The sequence below is a fragment of the Ambystoma mexicanum genome, chromosome 1p (assembly GCF_040938575.1).
Source record: "Ambystoma mexicanum isolate Mex_15411 chromosome 1p, UKY_AmexF1_1, whole genome shotgun sequence".
NCBI classification, from domain to species: Eukaryota; Metazoa; Chordata; class Amphibia; order Caudata; family Ambystomatidae; genus Ambystoma; species Ambystoma mexicanum.
In genome coordinates, this window is record NC_090921.1 from 411,900,792 (window position 1) to 411,927,215 (window position 26,424).

Sequence of the window (26,424 nt, forward strand, 5' to 3'; positions counted from 1 at the left end):
AGTCCCTCGAAAGCTCCTGAACCTCCTGAGAACCCAAGGATTGATGGGAATCGGGGAAGGCGTAGTGGGAGAGGAACAGTCCAGTCCACTAGAAACCCGTCCCCCAGTGTGCCGTTTGCTGGGAATTCCCTCGAGCAAAACTGTTCGCACTTCCTGTTGGACTCTGTGGCGAACAGATCCACTGCTGGCGTACCCCAGAGAGAGAAGACATCTTCCAGGACTTCCTGGCACACTTTCCACTCGTGTGAGACCGTGCTCTGCCTGCTCAGAGCATCCGCTAAATTGTTCTCTGTCCCCACAGATGAACTGCTGAGACCGAAGTCTGATTCTCCAGTAACCAGAACCACAGCTGCATCACCTCTGTGCAGAGGGGATGGGAGTGCACGTCACCTTGTTTGTTCAGGTAGTGCATGGTCACTGTTTTGTCTGTCAGAATCAGAACATGCTTCCCCTTGAGGGATGGGGCGAAGGCCATCAGGGATAGCCTGATGGCTCGCAACTCCAGCCTGTTGATGTGCCACCTCGCTTCCATTGCTGGCCAAAGGCTGTTCACCTGCAACTCCTTGCAGTGAGCACCCCAAATCGCTGTAAGATTGCTGCGGTTGTCCCACCAATCGATGTCGAAGACCACCTGGATGGACACTCAGAGAGGATCTCTGAGCGCTTCCAGGTACTGAGACCACTGGTCCTTTAGGAGCCACTTAAGGGATCTCATATGCAGCCTGGCCTCTGGCACTAGAAAAATACAGGCGGATATGAGACCTAAGAGGCGGAGGAAGGAAGCTGCTGGTAAAGTGGTGTGGCTCCGGAACAAATGTACCATCTGTGGTATGCTGTCAGCTCTCTCTTTGGGAGGGAAAGACTTCCCTATCCGAGTATGTAGGGCTGCTCCGATGAACTGGAGATTTTGGACTGGTGTTAGATTGGACTTCTTCAGGTTAATAGAGAAGACAAGCCAGTGTAGTCATAGAGAAGCGCACTCTAGATGAGATAAGACTTGCCCCGTTGACTTCCCCCAGCTAACCAGATGTCCAGGTATGTGTCCTGTAGATCTTTTGACACCAGCCAGTCCTGAATTTCAAGAGCGTGGAGAATTTCTCTCAACATCCCCATCCGGAATTTGTCCTTCCTCAGGAACTTATTTAAGGCCCTGAGGTCCAGAATGGGACGGAGACCTCCTACTTTCTTGGGCACCAAGAAATACTGGGAAAACCAGCTGGACCCTCTCTGATCAGGAGGCACCTCTTCCACGGCACCCTTTTGAAAAACAGGGCTCTCAGCTCTGCCTGGAGCACCTGTACCGGTTGGATTGGAGAGGGTGGGGGTCGGTCCAATGGCTTTCTTAAAAAGGGAAGACAAAACCCCACCGAATCGTTTGCAGGGCCCAGACATCTCTCCTATCACTGGAGCCAACACCCTGCCAACCGTCCACCAACCGGTAAGTCGTGAGAGGGAAAATCAAAGCAGTTTATAGGGCGGAGCCACCTACACTGCTGGCTGTTGGCCTTCAGAAGCCCCATTGCCCCTTCCGGGATGCGAGAAACACCTCTGCCACTGCCTGGCTTGTGGGAGCTACTGCTTATAGCGTACATAGCGTCTATATAGCCTCTGCCTCTTGAGACAAAGCTAAAGGCAGGCTTGGCCAGCTAGGCCAAGCAACATTTTTGACTCTCAGAATTTACTTTTCTTTTTTTGTAACAACTACTTGGCCACCTACTTCCCATCCTCCACCAGCGGCATGAAACCATCCTGCATGTCCCCTTCCGGGATATATTGAGTGGCTTGTTCTACAGACTTCCATCACCATACAAATATTTATCAAAGTCGTATGGCACATTAGTCGCCTTTAAGGCCATACTGTCTGAAGTAAAAACAAGCTTGGCCATGGCGTCAAGTTTTCAACCACTCTATCTGGGGGTAGATTGGACGGAGAGGCTGCAGGTCTGGTGGTGATAGTGGAAGTTTGCAGAACCAACCCTTCTGGTGAAGGGTTCATGGAGAGGAAACAAAGTATCTACTCTTGCCGGCCTATATTTTCCCGTGCAATTGGCGCTTACGGGAGGCATTGTGCATGGGTGCTGCCATAAGAAGACTAAGGTGTCAGCTATAGCTGGTTTGAAAGGCATATTATCCTCCACTGTTGGACCTTCTTCCAGAATATCAGTTCATATCCCTGAAGAGGTGCAGCAGATGTTTTTAGACCAAGGGTGTCTACCACTGTTTCCACTAAGGCTCTGAATTTAGCATTAGTATGCTTGTAGGGTTGGCCTTGCTGGAACTCAAGATCTGTGGATGTGTCCAGCCCACTTGCAGCTTGTAAACCTTGGGCTAAGGCTAATAAATTGGCTTGGTTGTCGAAGAAGACGAAGAATGGCTTCTAGAGTGGGACCGCTTCTTAGTTTTCTTACAACGCCCATCTGTCCCCTTTTCGGGGGGTGGGCTCCTCCATATCGGCCTCTGAAGACCGAATGAACGACCGCGCCAGAGATTTTGATGGTCAGCCCAAAACTAGTTTCCCGGATCTCTCAAGTAGGGAGTTCAGATGCATCTTAGAGCACAACGCACAGGTCTCCGTGTCGTGACTCACACCCAAGTACCACAGATAGACATCGTGGGGTCGGTCACCGATATTTTGGCCTCGCAATCAGTGCACCTTTTGAAGCCTGAAATCAGGTGAGTAGATATTGCGGTCGAGGTTTTTGAAGAAAAAATGTCAAATTTGACAAAAAGATTTTGAGTAAACTCGAAGTCGTGTTCCCGATACAGCGTGCAAGCATGCAGAAAAAGGAACTGACTAATGGGGTATAGTGAAGTGGTATTTATAAGACGCCTGACATCACATCCGGAGCAGATGAACGAGCAGCAAGACGAGGCAACGATCGACGGCCGAGTCGAGGTCTAATACGCTCCCTGTCGGAAATGTTTCAGAACAGCACAGCTGGATGAGGATATCGGAATCTGCGGGAGAAGAGCAATCCATTAAAAAAGGGTTATTCAGCACCAGCAATAGCAGTTCAATATTTTCAAAGACTTGTAATACAAGTTTTCTGCGTCCATCATGTTCTAGGAGTGAGTTCTTCAAATTCAGACTGGAGGAACAACAGGTAAGGCACAGCAGCAGAAAGGGCAAAGTGCTGGAGGATTCTTCATTTACAAGTTAGTAAAATACTTGTGTGGGTCAAAAAGGTTTCAGGGACCTTGGGAAAGGCTCCCTATAGGCTCACAAATCATTAGGCCTGGGCTAACGATATGGGTGAACACCCAAACACCAGAATCAGAACTCCGGCAACACAGAATCGACAAAATGGCTTGAGGTAAGTAATACCCCGAGTCACACAGTACCGGATGAGTGATGAAAAAGATGCAGCTGGATTCTTTCACGGTGCAGCAGCGGTGGACCCGGTCTCCTGTTCCTTGGTCGTGGTGACAAAAGGTGGTCCTCCAGAAGAGATGCAGCAGTCGAGAGAAAGGACTCTCAGCAACAAATACTTCATACTAACATTGTCAGTCTGCAGTTTTGGCACCTTTTCACAGGATGAATGGCTCCAAGGATGAATGTCTACCACCTGGCCAATCCGCCTTGATTCTGCGATCCTGCTGAGGGGACCTTGAGGAGGGGGATCTTGACTCTTGCCTCTGGAGGTACTCAAATGAAGAGAGTTTAACTTCTTCCATGGACCAATCTGAAGGGTGTCCTTTTAGAAGATCTGGGAGGGGTTTACTCGCTTCTTCTTCTTGAACAGAAGCTAGAAGCAAAGCAGAATTTTTACAGGAGCAGAGAGATAGGGGATACTAGGTAACCCCTCAGCAATTCACATAGGGTGGTGTGTGCTGATCTCTCAAAAGGAAAAGCTAAGAAGGATACAAAGTATCCATTTAACCTTGAGAACAGTAGTTCTTAAGGAAAAGCAAAGAAAAGAATATAAAAAGGAGAGCCCAAGGGGCTCCGAGCTACACTGATCATAGGTGGATGTGTGCTGTAAAAGTGAAACAGAGATGCCTTTTTTTAAAGTATGGAGGAAATTATGACTCCATAAAATAAAGTAAAAACACAATGAACCGGGTTCCCATGTTCAGAGCAAAAAAAAAAACAAATGAGGGAAAAAAGACTCCCCACATTCAGGATAACAGGATAAAGGTCCACAAGTCCAGCGAAAAAGTGCTGGGGTTCTCACAAGGAAAGGGGATTTGGCATAAAACAGATAAATCTCCCAAACAGTCTGGGTGTCTCTTCCACCTCCATTCCTCAAAACGATGTGCACTTCATTCATTTTTTTAAAAAATGTTTTTGAAATGAAAACGAGTGGTCCATGAAATGACAGAGTGTGAAGGGGTGAGGAGTTTATTAGAAGCACCCCACTTTCATCATGCCAGGACCATAACTGACTTTGGTGACATCATAGTCCACTTCGGCGGTGATATCAACGAGGCAACTGGCAAGAACACAACAGTGCATGGAGAACAACGAGAATGGCTCAGCAGTAATCGAGGACACACGGTGGGTGGATAGGCAAAGCAGTGGATGAGGAAACAAGGTAATGCCAGAATTGTAACATTAACATTGAGAGACAACTACAAGAGCCCACTCTCAATATCACCCCAACTCCTCTGTTTTCCCACTGAAGCCACATGACGACATCTTTGTGATTATTTTTCATAACATCTTTGTGATTATTTTTCATGACTGTGTTTTGGGATATTTATTCACTTTTCTTTTTCAAACCTATTTTTGTTAAAGTGAAAACATCCAATGTTTGTTTTTAAAATGTAGCCCTAGGAATCATAAGCCTACAGCCATGATCATTGGCCCCAAGAGAACAACAAGTTACTTTCTTATCTGGTAACGTTCTTTCGATGGGATGTTCCAACGACGTATTCCACATATATGACAGGTAATCAGCACAGCTGTGGTGATTACCTGTCATAGATGTGGAATACGTTGGAGGAACCAATCCCTTCGAAAACACTTTCTTTTTAACAACATTTTTTATTAGTGTTCACAGAATCGCATTAACAGTTATACACAAATCAGGGAAAACAAACACTTTGAACATGGCAGAATTTGTTTAAGAAAATGCAAAATACAAGAAAAAGATACAAACAAGAACAACCATCACTCAATACATAAAACAGCAAATACAAACATAAATGACAAACAAAAGAACAAAAAGTACATTAAATAAGATATTGTACTTCATTAAAAGTGTTCATTTGCATTTTTCAGTCATAAAAGGTTACTCCAGTATGTTAGTGCCACATACTCTAGTAACTTGAAGCACCCAAAGTTAAAGAATATGTAACATAGCAAATTCATTTTCCGCCACTTTTCAAATGTGACAGATGACACCTAACTTCGGTAAAACTGTGTTTCTTATGTTCCTTATTCCTTTAGCAGCAAAAATTGAGCATCAATTTCATATACTTTTTTATCATTTACTACAAAGGTTTGCTGGCTTTCCTTCGGTAGACAGGTAAGAGAAGAACATGATATTAGTGTGTGAGTAATGTACCATTATGGTGAGAACACTGGCAAAGAGGAGAGGGGCTTTGGCCATGAGAGGTCTTGTGACAGTGTTTTCACCAGAATTGTTTGGTTGAAAAAAACTACAGGGGGAGGCTGCTTTTTGTAGAGTAGAAGCTGAGGTTCCAATCTCTCAGGATTTTCTCTGTTTGTGGCCGGAAAAGTAACATCAAAGAGGAGATATTCTTAGCTAGAGGAACTCGAAATCCGTATGCCATCACTCCCTCTGAATTCTGTTCGGGGATACTCTGTGCCAGAAGTCTTACCTCTTGTAGTGATGATTGGCTCATCTTTCACTCTCAACACTTGAGTATGCCACCTCAGTGTGCATCAGCCCGTATAGGCCAATCATACCACAGAATGAATGCGCATCTGCACCATTTCATGGTTTCAGTCCTACACGCCATGTGGCTAATGTGAACGGCAGGTCTAAATTGTCTACTGGATTACAACAGTACAAAGGAAAGTCTGGAATGTGTTCCTATTTTATCCACAAATCACTAATTATCCCACTTGTGAAGTTCATTTTCCGATCATCTGTTCCACAACCCCCACAACCATATTTGTGGTATATGTTATGCATAAAAGTCACTGCACTTTTTTCTTTTTCTTTCTCTTCCCTCTCTGACAATTGCACTAGTGAAAGTTCCATTGAATGGCAATGCTTTAATCCTCATTAAAGGCAGACAGTACAATCTGTAACAACTAAATAACGACATGCCAACAGGCGGTGATTTATTCACTGTTGACTGGTCCTGTAAAGGAGCCGCTTATGTGACTCTCACAATCACAAAGACAGGAATGCTTTCCTACCCAGCAATTCCACAATGATTCACTGACATTGTTTATCGTTCTTACCTGCATTAAACAGCAGCCTTCTCCCTTAGCACTAACAAACAATCCAGTGGGAATGCTGGGAATCTAAAGTTTGGAAATAAAAAACGTAAGATTACTAAACCCAAAACAGTTCTTTAAATGCTAGTCAGAGAATAATTTCCATTTAAGGAAGTGACATGTTGGTCTCGGGTTGGTCTCGGGGGCATGTGATACAAGAAACACACGTTGTGACAAAGAGGCAAGGTGGGAGTCTTAATAATTTAATCCCATTTAGATTCAACATTTCTGAATTTCACTTCCAACCTGTCTTCAAAACCGTGGGATGGATGTAGTCAAATTAATTTATAAAAATGGTGTATTCAATAGACTTCTGGCTCCTTAATGTACAGAATACTGCACTGAATAAACTTACAACTGCTGTCTGGAGAATCTTCTTATTTTGCTTGTTAAGCTCAAATGTCTCCTGATAGTCCAGATTAGTTGATGCCAAAGAGACGGTAAGATTCACTCCTCCAAAATAGGAAAGTACAGCATATTCTGACAATGCTTGTAACGCTACACACGTATCCTAGGACAAGAATGAGAACTTTAGTTATACAAGTGTCTTGACACAGGTGCACGTTCAACCCACAAGTGCCATGCAGATTATCACTGGACTCATTTGGTGCTTGAAGCACACCAATCACACCACACAGGCCAGGCGGCTTCTTGACTGAACATCTATATACCACTTGATCATCTTCAAGGCCCTTTAATAACTTCAAAAAACACAGACCGTGTGTTGGTCAGCGTGTATTAGCACCCTGTGGGTGGGAGCAGGCCAATCAGGAGGCTGGACACGTGGGCTGATACTCTCGATCTAGCCCATGTTCTAAGCCGTGATTGGTTTAGAGGAGAAATACAGTTTTTCTTTTACTGAGGATTCCCAGCCTGACGGGGAATATTCATGACAATGTGAATCCATGCCAGACCCCATGCTGGAGAACAAGAAAAGAATTGGTGAAAATACTGCAGCGCATCCGACCTCTTTCTGCTCAAGGAACTCCCTGCTACACGCAGACGATTAATCAACACAGGACCACGACTACAAAAACACCATGGCCAGGGCCAACAACGAAAGCAGAGCCCTATTCAAAGCCATCAAGCAGTGCATCAACCCTCTGCCAAACCCACCCATAGCACACTCCATTAAAAAATCCACCACCATCAACTCTGTCTATGACAACAAGATAACATGATACGCCAACCCATAGACACCAGTGGCACAACCAACAGCACACTACACGTCACATTTTGCGAAATCACTACATGGACAACTTTCACAACACTAACCATGGAATACCCATTGCCACCTTAGCATCCCTAAATGCCACATCGTATGCAGATTAAATGCTCCTTGCCTCCGTACTCAAGACCCCTCCGACTCAAATACTCCTGCCTTACCTGACATCCATCAACAGCTCCCGAACTGAAGTCACCTTCCTCTCGACCATCAAGATCGGACAAATCCTCCTGCTTCTTAAGAAACCAACAATGGACCCTGATAATTTCAGCAAGTACCGCCCCATAACTAGGTCAGACCTGGAGAAAGCAGTAGCTATGCAACATCTCCTCAAAACACACCAAAGCCAATAACCTCCTTCAGTCCTACTAATCTGGCTACAGAACCAGATGGAGGACAGAAATGACTAACATCAAGGTGATCGACGATGCCATCCTCGATGATGGCCCTCCTTGCCTCCTAGTTCTCCTTGACCTCTCAGCAGCTATTGACACATTAGACCACCAGACACTTACTCTACATTGCTGCAGGCGATCAGCACAAGCGTCCTCAGCTGGTTAAATCCGGCCTTGCTAATCACCAAGAGTTCATGCAAATGGATTCTTCTAGATCACCAACTCTAACCATCACCTGTGGGTCCTGCAAGCATCCATCCTGCCCCCCGTGATCTTAAATCTTTACATCTTTACAATCTTTACATGGAATCCTCCCCGCTCCACATAACATCCACATCCACCAATACGTAGATGACACCAAGATCTACCTCAAGATATCCTCCATCAAAGACATCTACAGGCTCAAGGCCTGCATTGCATTGATCCAGTCTTGGATATCCAGTTGGCTTACTCCAAAGACTGAGTTCCTCCAACTGACCAACAACACTGAACATCTTGACATCCAAACCTGGCTCTCTGCTATGAACCTTAAGGGCTTCACACCCCAGCTGGCCACCTGTGCCCTTGGATTCAATATCGACACACACCTCATGTTCAAACATCACATAGCAAGAAAGACACAAACGGCTTGATACCAACTTTCTCTCCATCAGAAAATCAAGACCTTCATCCCACAAAACATTTGATCTGTTGTCCAAGCCTTGGTCCTCTCCCATCTGGATGGTGGCAATGCCCTTTTGGAAGCCTTTCTGGAAACTACCCTGGCACCCCTGAGATGTGTTATGCATGCTGCAGCAATACTCAACAAAGGTCTCTGCAATTTCGACCACATCACCTAGACCCTCAGTGAACTTCATTGACTCCCGCTGCAAGCCTGTATCAAATCCTGTTGCATCATCTACAAGGATGTCACCCAGAAACTCAGCATCTCCGTAGGCTTGCGATCCATCAGAAGTAACAAAATGTGCAGAGTTGAACTCCAGTGGTGATGAAAGGAAAGAACCAGAAGACAGGCCATCTCTGTCTACGCTTAAAGACTCTGGAACTTCCTCCCCATCAACATTAGAATTTCCCCTTCCCTTCTACAGTTCAGGAAAGAGCACAAGACCTTCCTCTTCAAGCAATGGCTTGTCCCTTAGACCTAGCTCCATAAACACTGCACTACCCTCCTGTTAGGGAGAATTCTCTGTAAAGGCCAATTTCCCAAACCTGGTAAGTCCCCTAGCAGCTTTGCCGGATTTTTGGGGTTTATTTTTTTCTCCTGCTAAGAGTGAGCCTCTTTTTCTCCCACGCTTAAGCATGATTTGAGAATGTCCTTTGACTATGTAAGGTGTTTTATGGGTTATGGGGTCTTTTACTCCATAGGGCTTCATGTGTTTTTGGTATGTGTGTTACACAGCACCCTCAGTGCAGTAACACCGGGGTGTCATAGTGACCCCCAAACATAGACACCATACCCTGGGACTGACTACTGTCTCCCAGGACATGTAAAGTCACCATTGGCTTTACTAGTCTTGAATTGTGAACAGAACCAGTACAAACCATCATATTGTGGAAGTACTGGTAGGGGTAATGCCACTGGGTCTGTTTTCCAAGGGGGCACTGTCCAGTCCCCCCTTGTCGAGTTTCTGGCTGGTGGCAGTGGATACCACGCGAAATATTCCACCGGAATATTTCCTATGGGATTTTCCCATTCATTTTAAACGCACCACTTCTTGGTGCAATGTTAAAGATACCGCCGGGTTATTTATTTAATATTTATTCCCCGGTTGGGTCTTTTTGCCAGGACTCGGTTTTAAAATGGCGTTTGTGTTCGCCTCTGAAACTCTAACCCAAGTCGAGCCCTTTGTTCCACTTTTTGGCGGGCTTCTCCACAGAAGCCCTCCAAATAGTGCCACTCTGTCTGGGGTCAACAGGATGTGTGGGAGGGGGATTAGGCACCCTGGACTGAGTTGCCTTGGAAACTCAAGTCACACTCTTGTGTGATTGGCCCAGTGGTGAGCATGTTTGATTGACAGCTAGGCTGATGAATGTGGATTTTGCTGCATAAAAGCAGGGCTTTGGGGACTGGAACTTCAGAAGTCGCCACAGGACCTGAAGAATCCGAAGAGGGGAGAAGCTGAGCCATCTACGACGACGACACCACCGGTGGAGCCCTGCTGTACGAAACTCACCACTTTCCCGATGACAGAGGAGATCTTCTTCCAGGAGAGTCTTCTTCCCTTTGAGCTGGTGGGACCAACCAGTTCGCCTTTTTCACCTTCCTGGATCGTCTCGTGGTCGAATCGCCCGTGCCAAGCACCCCGGCGGCCGGATAGCCACGCTTCACCGCTACCGCAAAAAATAGGGTAGTACCTTTTAACCGGGAAACTCCGCGGCTGGTTTCTTCCCTGGCAGTGCAACGACCTCCAGCTTTCCTCTATGTCGAGATCCTCTCTTCCCCTGGACGAAGCTCCGACTTGCACCCGCTGCCAGGAACAACTGTCCCCGCTGGAGCTTTCTCACCATTTCAGGTACTGTGTCCCACCTGGTCTCCCTTGCAACAGACTGTCCAAGGTGTCCCGTAAATCCTTGACTCTCTATCCTTGGGTGTCCTCGTACCTACTAACATTACCTTTCTGACTTGATCCAACCTCTTTTGACTCTTCTGCAAAGACTTTGAGTGCATTTCCACTGTGTGATCTTCGGCACATTCCGCCTTGCTCTCTCCAAGAGTGTACCTGGCCTATGAACTTTTTGCTCTACAGTAGACACTGCCTTTCTTGACTTGCTGTGGTTTCTTAAAAGTGTTGGTACTGTGTGTTTTTCCTATTTCTGTCTTTTCTCTCCCTTTTTAAACAAATTATTGGAGTGCCATCTATGGTTAAGCGCGCACCTCTGTTTTGCTAAATAAGTGGTGTCTTAACCTAGACTTGTCAAATAATTAACTAGGGAGGTGTAAATACTTATAGTGACTGTGTTTGAACTTGCTTGACATATTAGTGCCAGTGTATTTTTACAAGTGTGTTTTTAAATAAATAATTATATACTTTTATACCAAAGCTCTGGTCAGTGTTTGCTTGTGCTACTGTATTTTTTAGCACTATTGTGTATACTCTATATACTGCCTAACTCTTCTTGAGAGAAGTCTGACTGCTCAGCCACAGCTACCAGGTAAATCTGGGTGGTGCAGACTGCTACCAATTGGGTTTACTGCTAACTCCTGTAGTCTTAAACTTTTTGCAGTGGTCCCTAAGGGAACTACACAGGTTTCTGCCTAACACTGGTGTACAGCGGTGGGATTTGTATTGAGTATACATTTTAGTGTGCTTTTAGATACCTTAGTGCAACTAACCACAAAGCTTAGCCCTAAAAAGTTTATTTTCTAACCTGTCAACTATGGAAAGTTATAGTCAGGAGTCCCTTGCTACAAAAACTGCTGATTGTTTAAGAGTTCTCTGTAAGCATAAGAATCTCCTGACTAAAGGCAAGAAAATGGAGCTAATAGAATGATTGTTAGCAAACCAAAGTCTGGGTGATGGTTCAGAGGAATCCCCTCTCCCAGAAAATGTAGACAACAGTGATGACATTGATATTGATCAAAGTATTTATAATCTTGAGGCAGAGTCAGAAGAGGAGGGTGAGGCTGTTGTAATTGTCCCCCCTGGGCCTCTGTGTGCTCTACCAGCTGTACCTACTGGACCTTTACCAGGTCCCACATTTAATCCTCAATGTCTTGAACTAGAGCAAATGAAGCTTGAATTGGTGTTTAAGAGACTCAATGCTCATGCACAACAAAGACACCAATAACTGAAACAAGAACTAAGGCTCAGAGAAATGGAGCTCAAGCATGAGCTAGAGATGAAGAAATTGTCTGTTGAAAATGCTTCTCTCTCCGGATCCTCTAGGAGTACCAGTCCCAAAAGACCCCGGATGCCTAAAGAGATTGTGGGTATATATGAGCCTAAGTTTGATGTGTTGGATTGGTTGGCTATGTTTGAGTATAATCATGGCCTCCAGGACATCTCAGGGAATGAGTTACTTCCCTGGTTGTTCTCTAGGCTCCCCCCTGTTGCATCTGATGTGATAATGGAATTGGGGGAGGTGGATAAGAAGGATTATGAATGTGTGAAGCTAGCTTTGATAGCTAGATTTGGGAAGACCCCTTCCCAGTAACCTAAGAGGTTTAGGACCCTCAAAAAGCATGATGGTACCCCTTGGGCTACGTGGGTGAGTGAAAGTTTGAAGAACCTAGAGGGATGGATTAAGGGTTACAGGGTGAACACTTATGAGGGAATGAAGACTCTTGTGATGTTGGAGTCAATTTATGATGCCTGCTCTCCTGAGCTCAGACAGCACTTGACTGATTCAAGGGAATTAGATTCCAGAAAACTAGCTAAGGCTGCTGACTTGTGGGTTGCCAACAGGGCTACTCACAAGGACTCTGGGGCAACTCAGAAAAAGGATGAGGGGAAACAGCCAAAAAAGGACTCCAAAGAGATTTCTACTAATTCCAATCCCAAAGAGGGCCCCAAACAAAACAATAAGGGTAAGCCACAAGGGAAATCGAATCAGGCTAGTGTACCTTCTGGTGCCAAACCAGAACGAGGTCAGAACAAGCCTCCATTCCAAAAAGCATTTGGAAAATGCTATGTTTGTGGCTCAACTGACCATGTGAAAGGGGATCCCAGATGTAAGGGTAAACCTTCAGGGGTCCACACTGTCTCCTTAGCCTTTGCTCCAGAGGAGGAAGTACAGATGGCCAGTGGAAACCTTCTACTACTGGCTGATGATCCCATTGGAGTCTCAACCAGTGTTTCTTTAGTGTCTCTGGGGTTGTGGGAACAACAGAATTTAGATGTGTATAATTCTATTCCAGATAATACTAAAGAGTATTATAAGGACAGTGTCCAGGTGAATGGTCAGGAGACTCCTGCCATTAGGGACACTGGAGCCAGCATAACTGTGGTGGATGAATCATTTTTCAAGGCAGAGGATGTTGCTAAGGCACCCAAACGCCTCACCAAGTTAGCTGGAGGGCCTGTGCAGATGCTTCCCCAATTACCAGTTCTCATCCAGTGCAATGATATGACTGTGAAGATACCTGTCAGTGTACAATGTGAGGTACCAGGAAGGGTTCTGTTGGGAAAAGACCTGAAAACTCTTGGAGTAGTGTCACACACCCCCAGACCTCCTAGTAAAAGGATACAGGAGCTAACCAGACCTGGAAGAGAGAAAATCATGAGAGGTTCTTCTCTGGAGATGATGAAGAAAGATATCACTCCTTCTCCACTGGAGCAACTTACTGCAGTCTCTAAATCAACAGAAGCAAAGGGGCAACCCAAGACTTCTAAGCAGAAACCAGCAGCAAGCACTCCAGTGCTTCCAACAAGGACTTCCCCTAGGTTGTCCAAAGTTACACCTGTAACTCCACCTCCAGCTGAGGCTGAGAGGGAGGTACAACCCTGTATGGTTGAACTAGACTCTGAAGAAGAGCTAGTAGAAGGCTAAGAACTTATTGGATATCTGGATCCTGTTGACCATCCTGAGCTGCAGTCTTTACTGGCAGAAGGTGGACCGAACAGGGCAGACTTCAGTAAGGGACAAAGAGAATGTCCAACTCTGGAAGGTCTTCGCCATCAGGCAGCTTCTCAGGCTGATGGGCATGAGCCTGGAAAGTATAGGTTGCACTGGGAAGATGGCCTCTTCTACAGTGAACCGGCTGAGTCTGCACCTGGAGACTACAAGCGGCTTGTAGTAACTCAAGAAAACAGACAACAGTTCTTGCAACTAGCCCATGAGATTCCTTTGGCTGGTCACTTGAGTTTCAAGAAGACCAAGGAAAGGCTCTCACTCTACTTTTATTGGCCAAAGATGGGGGCTGAGGTAGATAAGTTTTGCAAGAGCTGCCACACCTGCCAAACTTCTGGTAAGGTTGGTTCCAAGAATGTGGCACCTTTAGTGCCTCTCCCAGTAGTGGGAGTCCCATATGAGAGGGTAGGGATTGACATTGTTGGTCCCCTTGATCCTCCAACCTCCTCAGGCAACAGGTTTATCCTTGTTGTAGTAGACCATGCTACTAGATACCCTGAGGCAATTCCCATGAGGACTGTTACAGCTCAGGCTGTGGCTAAGGCCCGCCTTGGTATTTTTACCAGGGTTGGGTTTCCTAAGGAAGTAATCTCTGACAGGGGGTCAGATTTTATGTCCCACTACATGAAAGCCATGTGGAAACCCTGTGGAGTTACTTACAAGTTCTCAACCACATACCACCCTCAGACAAATGGACTGGTTGAAAGGTTCAACAGAACCATGAAGAGCATAATAGGTGCTTTAGAATATCCCCTTAAAAGAAAGTGGGACCTTCTACTGCCATGCCTTCTCTTTGCTTATAGAGAAGTCCCTCAGGAGGGAGTAGGTTATTCTCCCTTTGATCTTCTTTATGGGCATCCAGTCAAAGGTCCATTGGCCCTGATTAAGGAGGGGTTGGAGAGTGCTCCTTCCCCCAAGCCAGTCAGAGTGACTCACTATGTGATAGGTCTCTGGAGGAGAATGTCACACATGATGGCAAAAGCTAGTGATAACCTGAAAGCTGGACAAGCTTTGGTCAAGCATTGGCATGATCAAAAGGCTAACATGGTTGAGTTCACTCAAGACCAGCTAGTTCTAGTTATGATCCCAACAAGGCAGAGAGCCTTGCAAGATAAATGGATGGGACCCTTCAAGGTTGTGGGTAAGCTTGGAGAGGTGAACTATCTGGTGGACTTGGGCAATCCCAAAGAGGCTCCCAGAGTCTTCCACACCAACAGACTAAAGGCATATGTCTCCAGGCCTGAGGTAGGAGACTTGCTTCTAGCTTCAACAGAAGAGGAAGAAGAGAGTGAAGCTCTCCTGATCTCCTCAGAGGCTTACCCTTGGATGAAAAGATTGGAGGAGTAAATCTCTCTTCAAATCTGACACCTGAGCAACAAGAGGAGTGCAAATCCATGTTAAATCAGTTTGCCTCCCTGTTCTCTCTTTCACCAGGCTTGACCCCTTGGGGCCAGCATGATATACTCACTGGTGACTGTCTGCCAGTCAAAAGCAGAGGATACAGAATGTCAGAAAATGTAAGATCCCACATCAAAGGGGAGGTCAGCAAGATGCTTGACCTCGGGGTAATAGAGCCCTCTACTAGTCCATGGTCTAGCCCAGTTGTGTTAGTACCAAAGACAGGAGCTATAGAATTGAGATTCTGTGTGGATTATAGAGCTCTTTATGCAGTCACCAAGACTGATGCCCACCCTTTGCCTAGAACAGATGAGTTGGTGGATAGACTTGGTGCAGCCAAGTTCCTCAGCACATTTGATCTAACGTCGGGCTATTGGCAAATAGCCCTGACAGACCATGCCAAGGAGAAAACTACATTTTCTACCCCAGTTGGCTTATACCAATTTAAGGTTATGCCTTTTGGACTGAAAAATGCACCTGCAACATTCCAAAGGATGGTAAATCAGGTTCTGGCTGGGATGGAGGACTTCTGCAAGGCATACTTGGATGACATTGCAGTGTTCAGCCACTCCTGGGAAGAGCATGTTAACCGCCTATGCCATGTTTTGCAGGCTCTTGGGAAGGTCTATCTGACCATAAAGGCAGGCAAGCAAATGCCAGATTGGACAGAGTAAGGTGGTGGAGAAATAAGGCCTTTCCCAAACCTAGTGAGTCCCCCAGCAGCTTTGCTGGATTTTTGGGGTTTATTTTTTTCTCCTGCTAAGAGTGAGACTCTTTTACACCCACTCTTAGGCATGATTTGAGAATGTTCTTTGACTATCTAAGGTGTTTTATGGGCTATGGGGTCTTTTACTCCATAGGGCTTCATGTGTTTTTGGTATGTGTGTTACACAGCACCCTCAGTGCAGTAACACCGGGGTGTCATAGTGACCCCCAAACATAGACTCCTTACCCTGGGACTGACTACTGTCTCCCAGGACATGTAAAGTCACCATTGGCTTTACTAGTCTTAAATTGTGAACAGAACCAGTACAAACCATCATATTGTGGAAGTACTGGTAGGGGTAATTCGATTGCCCCTGGGTCTGTTTTCCAAGGGGGCACTGTCCAGTCCCCCCTTGTCGAGTTTCTGGCTGGTGGCAGTGGATACCACGCAAAATATTCCACCGGAATATTTCCTATGGGATTTTCCCATTCATTTTTTTTTTCATAACAACATTTTATTTGGTTTTACATATAAGCAATATATATATCACAATAGTAATCGCAGAACAGCAATCATTCAATATGAGTTAGCAAAAGCGACTCATGGGAGGGCCGGAGTGCAGGGAGCAAAAATGTTAGAATGGCCGTTACTGATCATGGACTGTCCTGTCCTTTTCCGCCAGGAGGATTGTGGGGCGCTGGATAGCTATGTTGTGAGGCTGTGGTTCAATACAGCGGGCAGCTTTGGAGCCATCTTGTTAACGGGGGCCTCCTGGTGAGGGCCGGGAACCTGGCGGCGTAGTCCATGAATGGGTCCCATATGTTTAGAGCTCTATTCAGGGAGCCTGCCCAGATCGCAGTGATTCTTTCGGCCACCACTATATCCCAGCATTTCGCCCACCAAAGTGCAACGGAGGGGCCCTCTTTATTTTTCCACACACGGGCCATTGCTATTTTTGCTGCTAAGAGTAGATGCGTGCATAGTCTGGGGATTTGGCCTGACATTGGTAATGCTCCATCGCCCGTGCCTCCAAGAAGGACGATTCCAGGGTCCCATGGGATGGTTAGGCCCGATATTTCCTTGATGTGTTTGAGTATCTCTTTTCAATAGATTTCCGCTTTCGGACATGACCACACCATGTGTAGCAGTGATCCGGTAGTCGGACACCCACGCCAACAAGTTCCGGGAATGGTTGGGTTGGCCTTGTTGATTTGGGTTATATAGTACCTGTAGCAGAGTTTATAGCCCCCTTCTCTATTTGTAATGCATTGAGAGCTTTTGTGTAGCCTGGCCCAGATTTTCCCCCATTCCTCGACTTCAATTTCTTTTCCCAGGTCCTTTTCCTTTTCGATCATGTATCTTTCCTTTTTCCAGGGGTCTGCCCTGTCTAGGAGTCGATACATGGTCGAGATTCTGCCTTTGCTTGTAGGGGTTGTTAATGATAGTTCCAAGGCTGTTAATTCTCTGGAGCATTTCTCCCTTGTTACTCTGTGGGACATCCAGTGTCGGATTTGGGCGTAGTGGAATCTCTCCCCTTCACCCACTCCAAATTTTTCTTTGCATCTTACAAATGAGATAGGTGCTCCTGCTTCCAGAAAGTCGCTGGTTTTATGTAAGCCACCTGCTATCCAGGGTTGGAAGCCATGAGCCGATAGACCTGGGGAGAAGTCAGGCTTGTTCCAGATGGGAGTCAGGGGGCCTAGCGAGCCGCGGATGTGCCATTTCCGGGCAGCTTCCTTCCAGCAGCGGGCTGTCGATATTGTTGGCAGCAGCAGGCCGCTATTTGCTTGTGGTTTTACGGGTGGAAGGTGTGGGAGATATGATGGTGCCACCTGACACCAAAATCCTTCGATGTGTGTCCACTTCAGTCTATCTGTTTCTTGGGCCCATGTGAAGGCGTGAGAGAGTTGCACAGCTAGGGTGTATCTAGCAAGATCCGGTACTCCCAGACCACCCTGTGGAATTCCTCTCATCATTATTCGTTTGACTATACGAGGTTTCCCCCCTCCCATACGAATGCTTGGATTTGCTTTTGCAGGGCTGCGAGGGGTGGACCCGGGATGTTGATTGGGAGTGCTGTGCAATGGTATAGCCATCTGGGGAGCAGATTCATTTTGATGGCTGTGATTCTGCCAAACCATGATATTTCCTGTGGTTTCCACCTTTTGAGCTCTTTTTGAAGATCTTTGATCAGTTGTGGGAAGTTGCTTATAGGCGCAGTGGGTCATTGGGGATGCGAACACCGAGATAGTCGATTGGGCCTGATGACCATGGGATTGGCATTAGGGGGCTGAGAGTGTCTTTTTCCTGTTTAGAGAGATTCACTGGTAATGCTACGGATTTGGATAGGTTTACTCTGAACCCTGATAGAGTCCCGAATTCTGAAATTTCATCCCATATAGCACCCAGGGACGATGGCAGGTTTGTTACCGTTATTAGAACATCGTCAGCGTACAGCGCAATTTTATATGCTGTCCGGTCATTTGGTCGACAGACAATTGGTCGACAGACAAATGGTCGACACAATTTGGTCGAAAGACAAATGGTCGAATTTTTTATTTTTATTTATGTATATATTTTTCAGGTTTTCCTTTAGGAAAAAAAAGTGTTTTTAAGCAAAAAAAGGGAGTTGGGGGGATCCCCCCCAAAAAAAATTAAAAATGTGAAAATACAAAAAAAAAAAAAATTCGACCATTTGTCTTTCGACCAAATTTCGTCGACCATTTGTCCTGTCGACCTTTTTTTTCGACCAAATGACCTGTAACCATTTTATATTCATGGCCTCCCACGGATAACCCACTTATGTTCGTATTTTCGCTGATTCTTTCTGCAAAGGGCTCCATGCAGAGAGCAAACATTAGGGGGGAGAGTGAGCAACCCTGTCTAGTGCCCCTGGATATGTGGATTTTGCAAGCCCTTGTGCCGTTGACCTGCAGCTGTGTGGTGTGAGAATGATAGTTAGCCATTACCCATGTGGTAAAGTTCGGCCCAAAGCCCATGTGTGTCAGAACTGCCCGGATGTAACCCCAGTCAACCAGGTCAAAGGCCTTATGTGCGTCTAAGGATATGGCGGCCATTCCTACCTTTAGTTTGTGGGCACTCTCAATAATGTCGATTGTCCTTCTAATATTGTCATGGGCACTTCTCCCAGGGATGAATCCCGTTTGGTCTTGATCAATTAGGGTTGGTAGGGCTGGAGGCAGTCTGTTGGCCAGTACTTTGGCAAAAATCTTCCTGTCGATGTTTAGGAGTGAGATGGGCCGGTACGAGGCAGCTAGTTCGGGGTCTTTTCCAGGTTTGTGTAGCAGGATTGTGATGGAATCAGCCATTGAATCAGTTGTTGACTTCGAGGTAAGGAACGAGTAAAATAAGGCTGACATCTGAGGTGCTAGAATTCTGGCGTATTTTTTGTAGAAATTTGCGGATAATCCGTCGGGGCCCGGGGCGGCTGATTTGAGAGATTTGATGGCGTCTATGATTTCTTCAGTGGAGATGGGTAGTTCTAGGGAGTCCAACAGGGTAGTGTCCCGGGAGGGCATGGTGCTTAGATAGTCTGCTAGATTATCTAGTGCTGTGGGTTCTCCGGACATGATTGATTTGTGGTGCTTCAATAGTTCTTCGATTTTCTCTGAATCAGAGTAGAGCATTTGTCCATCTTCCCTTCTTAGTTTCAAAATGTTGTTTCGGGTGCAGACTTTTTTCAGTTTTTGTGCTAGGACCTTGTTTGCTTTGTTCCCTTTGCTGTAGTAGAATTGCTTTGTAAATGCTAATGCCTTCACTGTGCGGTCGGCACAATGCATCTCCAGCGCTGTTTTTGCTTTCCTCAGGGCTCTCTCCGTTTTCCTGGAGTTGCGTGATTTCAGTTCGTTCTCTAATTGCTTTACTTTTCCCTCCAGCTTGGCAGCCATGATGTTCGAAACTCTTCTCTGTTCTGCCCCAGCACTAATCAGAGTGCCTCTGACGACCGCTTTCAAGGCATCCCAGATAATGTTGATGGAAGCATGCTCTGTTGTGTTTTCTTTGAAATAATTAGAGATAGTTTCTTCGGTTTCTGTTCGGATGCATTCGTCTAATAGCAATGAGTTGTCGTTTCCACTGCCTTTGAACGGGCTGTTTTTGACCTGAGATCACTAGATTCGCTGATACTGGGGCGTGGTCCGATATCATGCAGGTGTGGATTTCTGCGTTGTTAAGGCAAGGGAACCGGACCCCTGATAGGAGTATGAGATCAATTCTTGAGAAGCCTTTACGCACACATGAGTAGTGAGTGTAGTCCCTTGTGGTGCCATTGAATAGTCTCCATGCATCGACGGATTCGGTTTCTCTTAGCAATTTGGCTATTGCTAGTGCTTGCACGAAGTCTGTGTTCGTAGGGGGAAGAGTTTTATCTAATTGTGGGTTTGGCATGCAGTTGAAATCACCACTTATGATCAGATGGCCTTCACGGAAGGCTAGAATGGTCGGAATTAGCTTTGCGATAAAGTTGGCCTGAGATGCATTGGGGCCGTAAACTGAGACGATGGTTATAGGAAGTTCTACAAACAGGCCCTTTAGAAGGAGGAAGCGGCCTTCCGGGTCTCTTTTTATGGTGATTTTTGATAGTGGGACTTTGACGCTTAATAGGATTGCGACTCCTCTCTTCTTCTGTCCGGAGGAGGCAAAGTATGTTCTGTGTTTATATCTATTGAACCTTACTCGGGATTCGTCTTTCTGCAATAGATGAGTTTCTTGGAGCAGCACGATGTCGCCCGAAAACTGTCCCAGCCTGTGTTCTACTGATTTACGCTTTCTTGGCGAGTTCAGGCCCTGGACATTCCATGTGAGTATCACTATTTCACTATTTCACTATTTCGGTCATTGGCATACAATTTAGGGTCCGGTGTGTCGTTGGCCTTGCTCTCGCTCCTGGGCCAAGCGTCTGTTAGCGGCGATTGCTTGCTTGGTTGGTCTGGTGGAAGCTTAGATGCTGGTGCGATATGCTGTGAGGATGACTGTGACGCCAGAACCAGTGGGGTTCGGATTGCTCCTCTCCAGGCTGGCTGCCATGATAGGTTATCTCCCCCCTTTCCCCCAACTTGAACTGGAAGTAGAACCATTGTCCTGCTGCCACTGGGGAAATGGTGGCACAAAGGCGCCTAACGATGGCCAACTGGGCCGCTGATCCGAATTCTTTTGGAGCTCATCCTTGCTCCCGCACTGTTGGCGTAAATGAGAGTTGATGATTCTGGAGGCTTTCTCCCCACAAGATGGAGTTGCCAGGACTCGGGTAAGTTCTTGCCAGGTTGGTCATCCCAGCAAGGTGTCTTTAAGGGGACCCCGGAGTCTTCGTCTTCTGCCGGCTTTTGACCTTTCTCCTCTGGGAGGCTTTTCCCAAGGGGGTCAGGACGGTTCTTCCGATTCCGACTCCCCGTCATACTTTCTGAGGCCCATGAATTTATCCGCCTTTAGGCGTGTGAATTTGCCTCAGGGATCCTTCCCATTTAAATTTGACTGAGGTCGGGAAACCCCATTGATACAGGATCGTTCTGTCTCGTAGCCATTCCGTTAGAGGTCGCATGATTTTCCACTTTTGTAACGTGGAGGCGGCTAGGTCCTGATAGAGCGAGATTGCAGAGCCCTGGAACGTGATCTGGCGCATTTGCCTCGCCTTGCGCATAATTTCTTCCTTCATTTGAAAGAAATGGATTCTGACTAGTACATCCGGTGCGAATGTGGGAAGTTCTGTGCACCCGATCAAGCTCCAAGGGTGCGCTGTCTGGAAGTGTAATTATAAATCTAAGTAGATTTGTGACATAGCTTTTTAATTCTGCACCTGAGAGGGAGGATGGTATTCCTCGTAAGCGGATGTTATTCCTCCGAAAGCGGTTCTCCGCGTCCTCCTGTTTTGCCTCTAGGAGGTTGCATCTTGCCTCTAAGGCCGCGATCCTGTCCTGTCCTGCTCGGTTTCAAATCTTTGGTCACAGACCTCCACTTCAAGCTCGGCCGTTCGGTGTTCTACTTCTCCCATCCGCCGGTCTAGAGAGTTAATTTTCTTAGTGACCTCTTCTGCGCTTTTTTGGATTTCTTTAGTCAAGGCTGATAGTAGATCTTGCAGGTCGGCTTTATGACTGATTGGGAATGGCACTGGTTTGATGCCGGTGCTGCAGACATGGGGATGTTGGTGGGATCTTCCAGTGGGTCCCCCTTTCTGGATTTCTCTGTAGTAGTGTTCGCTAGTAGGTAGACGATTTCCGCTTGCCTAGAGGCCTTACCGCTTCTTGACATCTTGGAGCTGCCGGGTCACTGTGGCAGGACTTACTGTGTGGGATTATTGCTAGTATGCCATGGGGGGAGAGTGGGGCGGGCCTCGGCATGCTGTAAGGAGGGTCCCAATGACCTGAGAAGGTGTGGTGGACTTGTAGGCAGAGGGGAATGAAGCCGCGGCTAGGCGGGTGATGCCCCTCGTGTTCGTAGTTGTTCGGGGGGCTGTTATTAATGAAACGGGCGGTCAGTCCTCCCCTCTCCTCACCTTAAAGATGTCGGTACTGTTCTGCTGTGTTTTCCGAGAGGTATGAGGACTCTGTGTCGACCCGCAAGTATGCGGCTTTACAGGCCCAGTGAGATATGATCTGGGTGATCTGTGCTGGTGTAGGTTGACTGCGTGTTGAGGAACGCTGGGCTGAAGGTTTGGGTGCAATTCGACCGTGGCTTGCGGGGTAAATCGGGAAAAGCATTGTGGTGGGTACCTGCGGCCAGGCCTGGAGATTTGGCTGGTAGAGGGGCAGTCGCCGCCGGAGTGGTCGCTAGGGGTGAGCTGATGAGATGTTCTCCGCTTGCCGTTCCCCACTTCCCGGAGGAGGAGCATCTCCGTCCCGGCCGACCGCAGCCAGTACCCCCCGTGCGGAATAGAAGGGAGGTGGTGGCCGTACAGCTTCTGGTAAAGTTGGCTCAGTTCTATGCAGGCCCACAGTCCTGCGTGCAATGGTCTGCCTCTGGGGCTGTGCGGGATGATTGGGGTTGTCCCGGCTTCAGGGTGTGAGAAAGCTGGAGTCAGTGCGGGCTGGAGAGCTGTGTGCGTTAGGCGGCTTCGTTTGCTTTAGCGCGCCAGCCCCACCCCCGCACGGAGGTACTCCTCTGTTTGAGCTCCACGGCCGCCATCTTGGATACGAGCGGGGACCCGTGTGAAAGAAATTGCCGAAACTTCATAATCCGGCCATGGCGCGGGGTCCCACTCGGTAGACAGCTGCTGGTGGTATTCATGCAACGGTCGTTTTAGTTTCACTCCATAACGGGGTCTGGAAGCGGCGTTTGCAGCCGCGGCGCGGTGGGCCTTTCAGGAGCTCCTAAGAAGCCATTCCACTCGTGGTGGCTCCGAGCCACGCCCCCCTTTTCCCATTCATTTTAAACGCACCACTTTTTGGTGCAATGTTAAAGATACCGCCGGGTTATTTATTTAATATTTATTCCCCGGTTGGGTCTTTTTGCCAGGACTCGGTTTTAAAATGGCATTTGTGTTCGCCTCTGAAACTCTAACCCAAGTCGAGCCCTTTGTTCCACTTTTTGGTGGGCTTCTCCACAGAAGCCCTCCAAATGGTGCCACTCTGTCTGGGGTCGACAGGATGTGTGGGAGGGGGATTAGGCACCCTGGACAGAGTTGCCTTGTGTGATTGGCCCAGTGGTGAGTGCCCAGCTCACCACTTAGCATGTTTGAGTGACAGCTAGGCTGATGAATGGGGGTTTTGCTGCATAAAAGCAGGGATTTGGGGACTGGAACTTCAGAAGTCGCCACAGGACCTAAAGAATCCGAAGAGGGGAGAAGATCATCTTGTGGTTGAATCACCCGTGCCAAGCACCCCGGCGGCCGGATAGCCACGCTTCACTGCTACCGCGAATAAAAGGGTAGTATCTTTTAACCGGGAAACTCCGCGGCTGGTTTCTTCCCTGGCAGTGCAACGACCTCCAGCTTTCCTCCACGTCGAGATCCTCTCTTCCCCTGGACGAAGCTCAGACTTGCACCCACTGCCATGAACAACTGCCTCCGCTGGAGCTTTCTCGCCATTTCAGGTACTGTGTCCCGCCTGGTCTCCCTTGCAACAGACTGTCCAAGGTGTCCCGTAAATCCTTGACTCTCTATCCTGGGGTGACCTCGGACCTACTAACATTACCTTTCTGACTTGATCCAACCTCTTTTGACTTTGCTGCAAAGACTTTGAGTGCATTTCCACTGTGTGATCTTGGGCACATTCCGCCTTGCTCTCTCCAAGAGTGGGCCTGGTCTATGAACTTTTTGCTCTACAGTAGACCCTGCCTTTCTTGACTTGCTGTGGTTTCTTAAAAGTGTTGGTACTGTGTGTTTTTCCTATTTCTGCTCACCTCTGTTTTGATAAATAAGTGGTTTCTTAACCTAGACTTGTCGAATAATTAACTAGGGAGGTGTAAATACTTATAGTGACTGTGTTTGAACTTGCTTGACATATTAGTGCCAGTGTATTTTTATAAGTGTGTTTTTAAATAAATAATTATATTCTTTTATACCAAAGCTCTGGTCAGTGTTTGCTTGTGCTACTGTATTTTTTAGCCCTATTGTGTATACTCTATAAACTGCCGAACTCTTCTTGAGAGAAGTCTGACTGCTCAGCCACAGCTACCAGGTAAATCTGGGAGGAGGAGCCTGAGAAACTTGGAAAGAAAAACCGCAGCGTTTTCCAACACAACCGCGTGTGTTTCTGCCTGCTGTGGCTATCACTTTGGGTCTCCGGTGCTCCCAGGGGAGCACCGGAGACCCAAAGTGAAAGCCACAGCAGGCAGAAACACACGCGGTTATGTTTACATGCCGCGTAGTGTTTCTACCTGCAGCTGATTTCCCATTTGGGGCTCTCGGGCTCCGAGAGCCCCAAATGGGAAAGCAGATTCAGGTAGAAACAACGTGGTTGTTTTCCGCAATGCCGCGTTGTTTCTGCCTGAATCTGCTTTTCCATTTGGGGCTCTCCGAGCCGGAGGAGCCTGAGAAACTTGGAAAGAAAAACCGCAGCGTTTTCCAACACAATAACGTTGTATTTATGTTTGCGGTCGCTTCAAAAGCGACCGCAAACATAAATACAACGTTTTTAAAGCTGCAGTTTTATTTCTAAGTTTTCCGGGCTCCTCCAGCCCGGAAAACTTAGAAAATAAAAAGCAGCTAGTGCTTATTTTTTGTAAAAAAAATAAATAGCACTTACCGAGATTCAGCTGCAGCTTTCCTGCTCTGTTCTCCGGTCCCCGTCCTCCGCCTACAGCACTAATGAAGGGAAAGCCACCCAGCGGTAGCCTTTGTTTACTACAGCTGGCTGGCTTTTCCTTCATTAGTGCCGCAAAAGCAAAAGCCAGTACAGGAGGGCCTCCATTTCACAAAATGGCTGCGCCCATGTGCTTGCTTTTGTGAATTTTGAGCTTGAATAGCTCAAAATTTTACATAGGAAGTTTTAAAACGGAGAATGCTAGTATTTTTTTTTTAATGTGGCCTATCTATTTTTTAAATAAAATTTTTTACTAGACCATCCCTTTAATCTCCCACCAAGGCGCATGAACACTCTTAAAGAAGCTTGCAAACTAAACACTTGCATGTGAAGTCAGTTCTGTGGGATGCACATCTAAAGATATTGGGCCTCATTACGAGCGCCATGGCTTCCTCCAAACTCGTTCCAACTTCGCCCTGGTGAATGGAGCAATTACTGGTCCATTCCAAGGTTGGCGGGACCGGTTATACCCCATTCACCAGGGCCCTTCCCCATTCCCATTTGAGCCCCATAGGGCTCAATGGGAATGGGGAAGGCGCTAATAACGGTACCGCAAATTGCGGTACCGTTATTAGCTACAGCAGTCCCTTTGCGGGTCCCGTCCTTAACGCCTGGAAAAACCAGGCGTTAAGGGAGGACCCGCAAAGGGAACTCGTAGTAGGGCAGTAAGGGATAACTGGCACCGGTGCCCTTACCGGTGCCGGTAATCCCTTACCACCCACCTCATAATGAGGCCCACTGTTAAGAAAAGTTCATGCCATGTCCATCACCACCGTAGTGTTCCTACGCCGCAGAGACCTTTTCTGATGTATAGAGGTTTTGTGACTCTGCCAGGGATAACCAGACAATAGTCTAAACCATTGACGCTGAATTCCGATGAGTGAATTATAGGTACAATGAATTGTATATAGGCACAATAGATGTTGAATATTATTATGAATAACTGAAATTGATGATGAAAACTGTTGATGAATTAAGTAATGTCAGTTTTTAAAAGTTATGAAATGAATTGTTTATTTAACTGTGCTGTTTGATGTGTTTTGATATAAAAGTTGTATAGTTTTATGAACTAAAAACAAATAAATAAATAGTCTAAAGTTAAGGGAAAGTAGTAAGGTTCATGAAAAAAATAGAGACATGAATAATTCAGTAACAAGATAAATTGAGACATAAAAATGGAAGAGAAAGATGAGGATGTGGGTAGTGGTGATGTCAGGTACTGTGAAGAGTGGTGCATATGAGAAACTATGACAGGGGTGTGTGCGAGCAAAAGTGACGAGGTGCGCATAAGTGACTGTGACGGTGGTTTGCACAAGGCTCTGTGACGGGGATGCACACGATGGACTTTGGCGGGGGTGCGTTAGAGGGACTGTGATGGGGGCGCACAAGTGAAAGTGACGGGGTGCCTGCGAGGGAATGTGACCGCGTGTGCGTGCAAGGGACTATGATGGGGACAATAA

At 46.8% G+C, this 26,424-nt stretch overlaps 1 protein-coding gene across 2 annotated transcripts in view; it reads right to left on the reverse strand.

The window, feature by feature from the left end:
- Positions 1–26,424, reverse strand: part of CPAMD8 (C3 and PZP like alpha-2-macroglobulin domain containing 8) — a 1,947,746-nt gene that overhangs the window by 371,662 nt on the left and 1,549,660 nt on the right. For both annotated transcript variants that reach the window (XM_069649211.1, XM_069649210.1), the window contains exons 33-34: positions 6,771–6,926; positions 6,380–6,442 (exon numbers count right to left, since the gene is read on the reverse strand). In XM_069649211.1, coding sequence (XP_069505312.1) covers positions 6,380–6,442; positions 6,771–6,926 — 219 coding nt within the window. The remainder of the gene's footprint in view (positions 1–6,379; positions 6,443–6,770; positions 6,927–26,424) is intronic.